The sequence below is a fragment of the Musca vetustissima genome, unplaced genomic scaffold, assembly GCF_032173495.1.
Source record: "Musca vetustissima isolate MV318-11 ecotype Yass unplaced genomic scaffold, APGP_CSIRO_Mvet_v1 utg2832, whole genome shotgun sequence".
Classification (NCBI taxonomy): Eukaryota; Metazoa; Arthropoda; class Insecta; order Diptera; family Muscidae; genus Musca; species Musca vetustissima.
The window spans coordinates 288,488-294,723 of record NW_026880723.1 but is presented as its reverse complement, the minus strand read 5'-3'; the positions used below and the strand labels follow the sequence as shown (position 1 = coordinate 294,723).

The window sequence follows — 6,236 nt, the reverse complement described above, 5'->3', positions numbered from 1 at the left end:
CAAAACCATAAATACACGAAATAGTTATTAGTAATATCAGCTGATGACCATTGTAGCCAATGATCTTATCTTTAATTAACCTTATAATTGTCAAATTGTTATAAATATGTACATACATAAATAAGCCTTGTACTAATATAAATAAATAAAATAAAATTGTATTCGCCCTGTATACGCTTTTAAATTCATGCACTTGTATCCAAAATAAAACATTGTAGACCTTTAAATTCCTACATATTTTATTGTACCCAAAAAAACAAAATGAAATAAAAAGTAATTTCTCTCAGTTTTCTAATTGCAAAATCTGTGACCTAATTCGCAATGTTGCAATGCAGATGATTCAAAATAGTTTTTTTGTTTGTTTTTGTTTTCTTCTTTTTTATTTTTATTTTCAATTTTTAAAAATAAACAATGCTGCTATATAGTAATATGGTATAGTATGTTTATATCAAGTGTATTGTCAAAAATCTATGTCTCGTGTTTAGTACTTTTTGTTTTCTTCTTTTGCCGCCGTCTGTTGCTCTTTATTTCGCAAACGTTTTCTTTTTTATTTTTAAAAACGACAGATGTTTCCTTTCCCTTTTTATTTCTAGTATACAATATACATATATAGGTTTTATATAAATGTTATTGTATTTATAAATAATTAATTACAAAAAAATAAAAAATAAAATAAACAATAAATTCTAACAATTAAATAAACATAACAAAATATAAATACAGTATACACACAAAAAAAGTATTTTATTGTAATTACAAATATTTCTTTGTTTTATGTAAAAAATTTTGAAGGGAATATATTTTAAATGAACCGATTAAGGATGATGAGCAAAGGGAAATAATAATCAATACAATCAGCATATCAAAGGGTAAATAAAAAAACTTGAGATTCCAATGCAATTTATAGAAGTTATAACTAATTTAATTTGTATTTTTTCTTTGTTTTTGTAAATGAGAAAAACACAGCTTTAACTTGTTTCCAATTTTAAATCAAAAGAAAACATTATTGGAATATATAATGATTTCTTGTTTAAATATATTAGTATATATATATCTTTTGTTTATTAACATATATATTTAAATACAAACATGTACGTTATTTTAAAACTTCTGTTTTTGTTTTGTAAAAGTTGTTTTTCTCAAAAGAACTAAATTTTAAAACTTAAATTGAAAACGTTTTTGTTGTTATTCATTTTCTGCTTTGTTTTTTTTTTTTTTTTTTTTGATAGGTATTCGAGAGTGAATCGAGTTAATTGCATTTATAGAGATACATATATGTATATATCAAGTAGAGGTTTTTGTTTTTTTTTCATATGTGTAAGCATTCGATATTCATTCATTCCCAAAACATACACACATACGTACACACTTATTAAGATAGTTATTGTTGTGTTTTTGCTGAGAAATGAGATTCCTATTGAGATTATATATGTGTGTGTGGTGCATGTCTATTTTGTTTTATATTCGCTTTATATTCTTGTTAGTAGTAGCCTTGGGCAAGAGTCTTCATGTTCATCATTATCAGTTTATTGTTTCATATATGGATATTCAATATCCCGTAACGGCACAAATGTTTCCTTAATGGCTTGTGGGGAAGTCCAGCGCAAAATGTAATGTGGGCCACCAGCTTTGTCGTTGGTTCCTATTTCACAAAAAAATAAATAAATTAATTAAAAAAATATTGCAATTTATTTTAAATATACATACCAGACATACGACCACCACCGAATGGTTGTTGACCCACAATTGAACCGGTTGATTTATCATTGATATAGAAGTTACCAGCTGCCATTTTGAATTCTTCCAAAGCCTGCTTCAAGAAAGATCTGCAAAATAAAAGAAATAAACGAATGTGAAACGAAAGTTGTGAAGTTTACCATGTTTTTATTTTTTTTTTATAATTTTAAAGAATATTTTTCGAGCCCCAAATAAGTCGTGGATTTTTTAAGAATATTTTTGCAGCCCCAATAAGGCGTAGATTTTTTAAAGAATGTTTTTCCAGGACCAAATAAGGCATGGATTTTTTAAAGAATGTTTTTTCAGGACCAAATAAGGCGTGGAATTTTTAAAGAATGTTTTTCCATGACCAAATAAGGCGTGGATTTTTTAAAGAACACCTTTTCAAGTAGCCACAGGGCGTGGTTTTTTTAAGAATATTTTTTGATCCCCAAATAAGGCATGGATTTTTTAAAGAATATTATTTGATCCCCAAATAAGGCGTGGATTTTTTAAAGAATATTTTTCCAGGACAAATAAAGCGTGGATTTTTTAAAGAATATTTTTCCAGGACAAATAAAGCGTCGATTTTTTAAAGAATATTTTTCCAGGACAAATAAAGCGTCGATTTTTTAAAGAATATTTTTCCAGGACAAATAAAGCGTGGATTTTTTAAAGAATATTTTTCCAGGACAAATAAAGCGTGGATTTTTTTAAAGAATATTTTTCCAGGACAAATAAAGCGTGGATTTTTTAAAGAATATTTTTCCAGGACAAATAAAGCGTGGATTTTTTAAAGAATATTTTCCAGGACAAATAAAGCGTGGATTTTTTAAAGAATATTTTCCAGGACAAATAAAGCGTGGATTTTTTAAAGAATATTTTCCAGGACAAATAAAGCGTGGATTTTTTAAAGAATATTTTCCAGGACAAATAAAGCGTGGATTTTTTAAAGAATATTTTCCAGGACAAATAAAGCGTGGATTTTTTAAAGAATATTTATTTAATAGACACAAGGCGAACATTTTTTAAAGAATATTTATTTAATAGACACAAGGCGAACATTTTTTAAAGAATATTTTTTTAGTGTTGGCGGTTTATTTGGGATACCATTTGTATTTTGTTTTTGCAAAATAGTCAGGCTGAATCCCAGTTTGTTGTTTTTATAAAAAAACAACTATTTATTAGTGGGGAATGTATGGCATTGTTTGCCGAGGGGTAAGGCAGGGAAGACTATAGTTTCGGATCACGCCACTGATCCTCATCAGTTCCCTTAGTTTTTTGTTGGGATATTCCCCCCAGAAGCTATTGCTTCTATACAAAAAACCTTTCATATCCAAATTTCTCTTGTAACAAAGCGAAGTACTTAGCTGACCAACGACATAAACTGCATGAGAATTTCGCTGGAGCCTCACTTCGAGGTTAACAAGGCATTTACAAACAATACCACACCTTTCCCACTGTTGTGTGTTTTCACATCGCCACAAATGCACACAAGAAAACAATTCTCTGACACAAGACCCAACTCAGGACTGCAGTGGCTAGAAAACATTCCTCAAGTCTACTATGACTGGAAAAATTCGCATCAGGCCTTCTTTGGCTATGAGATTCTACCAAAGTGTTATATGACTAGTAACCTCCTACTATGAATATAAAAATGCCCTCATGACTTCAATGGCTAAAAAGCTTGCATGAGAATAGGACCACCGTACTCAAGTCTTCAATGACTAGAAACATGCTTCACACTACGAGCCTTAAACTTGTTTCTATTTTTATAAAAACGGGCCTCAAAAATCGTCAATAGCGAGGAGCTCTATAAACTGCCGGTTTAAATAATACAGGTCTCTCTTTGGATCTATCACAGTAACATCGTAAAATCTGATCAGAAATTCCTTCGAGGGAAAGGGTGTTCTATTCCCTAGTCTACATTCCTATTGATTTGTAGCTGAGACTCCATCATTGTACCTAGGAAGCTTAATTCTTCGCATACCTTTTAAAGAGCAAAGACATACAAGTATAAAGATACGACAATTGATACGTCGACAAATTCCAATAAATGGATTTTTCTGTTGTTATGATATCATAACAAGATTAATTTCAGTTTGACACTGACATTAAAAGGCAGGCTTGCCAATATGAACGTCTTTATTCCATTTGTTGTTATATCTATGCCTACAAAACAGACTTCAATTGCATGTTTTTTTTTTTTTCTTAATAATATTATCATCTTTTGTATATCTACTATCTTTATCATATCGAATTTAAACAAAAAACACCCACAGAAACAATACTTACTCATCTTGTGCGAATACAGCTCCAGTCAATGCAAACTGAGTTGATGTCGGTACCAAATTCATAGCATTTTTCAAATCAGCATCCTTGTAAACATAAACAGTTAAAACAGGTCCAAATATTTCCTCAGTCATTATTTTATCTTTGGGATCTGTAGTTTGGACAATCGTTGGATTAACGAAATAACCCTTGGCATCGGAATAAGTACCACCAGCTAGGATAGTTAGATTTGGACTATTTTTGGCATGTTCAATATAGGAAGTAATACGTTTAAATGCTTTATCATCAATGACAGCCGATGTGAATGATGAGAAATCTTGAACATCGCCAATTTTTAGTTTAGTGGCTTCTGCAACTAAACCATCTTTAATCTACAACAATTAAATTATTCAAATGATTTTCTTTTTAGGATTGTTAAACTTAAATGAAATGAATTCCAACTTACCTTAGACCACAAAGATTCTGGCACATACATGCGTGAGCAAGCTGAACATTTTTGACCGCAAAATTCAAATGCCGAACGAATGGTACTGGTTATAACGGTCTGTACATCGGCCGATGGATGTACAAAGTGGAAATTTTTACCACCACATTCACCAATTAAACGTGGAAAATTAATGTACTTGTCAATGTTGTTGCCGACTTGTTTCCACAGACGGTTGAAGGTGCTGAAGCAAGTAGAAAAATGAGATATAATAATATTTTTCAAAATAAATAAAAAAGTTTTCAAAAAAGACTATGAAAATTTAATTTATTTCACTATGGCTTTCAATTAATGTATAAGTCAAGGTGGTATAACGTGGTTCATATATAAAACCAGTAAGGAAAGTAGTAAAGTCAGACTGGGCCGACTTAGAAAAAAACACACAAACAAATCCAACTTACGGAACTGAACCGGTAAAATTGATGCCGGCCAAATATGGTGAAGCTGTAATGGTATCACCAAAGACAGGACCATCGGCTGGTACAAAATTAACGACACCATCAGGAACACCGGCCTCACGCATAATATTAAAAATGCGCCAATTTGAAAGAACAGCAGTATCTGAAGGTTTCCACAAAACAGCATTGCCCTTAAATATAAATTTCAAAACTTAATTAACTTGTTTAAATTTTATCTTCAAATTGTTTCTCACATACCATCAAAGCTGGTGTATAGGCCAAATTACCGCCAATTGCGGTAAAATTAAATGGACTGACAGCAGCCACGAAACCATCAATACCACGATAACGCATCGAATTCTTCGTTACTTTGATATTTTCACTAATTGGCTGATATTTGGCGCATTCTTTTAAGAAGAAAGCATTTAATCTAAAGGAAATAAAAAAATAATATAACAGATGTATTTACATATATGTATATCCTCTAATACGCACCTAATGAAATCAATTAATTCAGCTGCCGAATCAATTTCAGCCTGTATAACAGTTTTCGCCTGTCCCAACATTGTGGCTGCATTCAATTCCTGCCTATATTTACCGGCCATTAAATCCGCCGCCTTTTCCCAGATCTTCAAACGTTCACTCAACGGTGTACGATCCCATTTGGGTTGGGTTTCAACGGCTGTCTTTATAGCGCTCTGTATAGTCTTCCTATCGGCATAATAGAATTTAGCCAATTTATGTTGATGATTATGGGGCATAACCTGATGTACAACTTTATCGGTGCGTATTTCTTTGCCCCCAATGACAATTGGAATTTCTTCACATGTAGCGGCGGTACGTTTTAATGCCTCCTCGATGGCTTTACGTTCGGCTGAACCTTTTTTGTATTCGAGTATAGGTTCATTGTAGGTTTCGAAATCTTTTAAATTAGTATCGGGTACCACGGAACTAATACCACGTGTCTTTGTCATGAGATTACTGGGTCGAAGTGCCGTTTTAATTAGTGCTAAAGCCATTTTTGGCCTAACACCAGTACTTTGTGTTGTGGCGGTACGGGCTAGTTTAAACATGATTCTTGTTTGTTTCGGTTCGTTTTATTCCTTGTTGAGCTTAATCTGAAAGGAAAAAAACAAAAACAAATAAATTAGAATGGATCTAAAACGAGCAAAAACGTTGTTAAGTTCAACCGGATCGAACTTTTTATATCCTCCCAACATAAGGTGGATATTCAAAATACCTAAATTGTTTCGAGATCCTTAAATAAGGACTATGCAAAAAAAAAAAAAAACTTTGAAAGATTAAAATTCAAAATACCGAAATTGAGGTTCAAACTTTATATGAAG

The 6,236-nt window shown here is 31.6% G+C and overlaps 1 protein-coding gene across 1 annotated transcript; it reads right to left on the bottom strand.

The window, feature by feature from the left end:
• Positions 1-1,455: 1,455 nt before the first annotated feature.
• LOC133326527 (delta-1-pyrroline-5-carboxylate dehydrogenase, mitochondrial-like) lies at positions 1,456-5,963 on the bottom strand. Its single transcript, XM_061535146.1, has 7 exons — positions 5,386-5,963; positions 5,149-5,320; positions 4,894-5,081; positions 4,454-4,676; positions 4,012-4,379; positions 1,708-1,826; positions 1,456-1,642 (listed from the first exon to the last, which is right to left on the bottom strand). The coding sequence occupies exons 1-7, from the start codon at positions 5,961-5,963 to the stop codon at positions 1,527-1,529; spliced, it is 1,764 nt and encodes a 587-aa protein (XP_061391130.1). The 3' UTR covers positions 1,456-1,526.
• Between the last annotated feature and the right edge of the window lie 273 nt (positions 5,964-6,236).

Coding starts and splice junctions, on each gene's coding strand:
- LOC133326527 (XM_061535146.1), bottom strand. CDS start 5,963: ATGTTTAAACTAGCCCGTACCGCCACAACACAAAGTACTGGTGTTAGG. Junction 4,677..4,893: donor AATTTTACCGGTTCAGTTCC/GTAAGTTGGATT, acceptor TACTTGCTTCAG/CACCTTCAACCGTCTGTGGA. Junction 1,827..4,011: donor GCTGTATTCGCACAAGATGA/GTAAGTATTGTT, acceptor TTTATTTTGCAG/ATCTTTCTTGAAGCAGGCTT.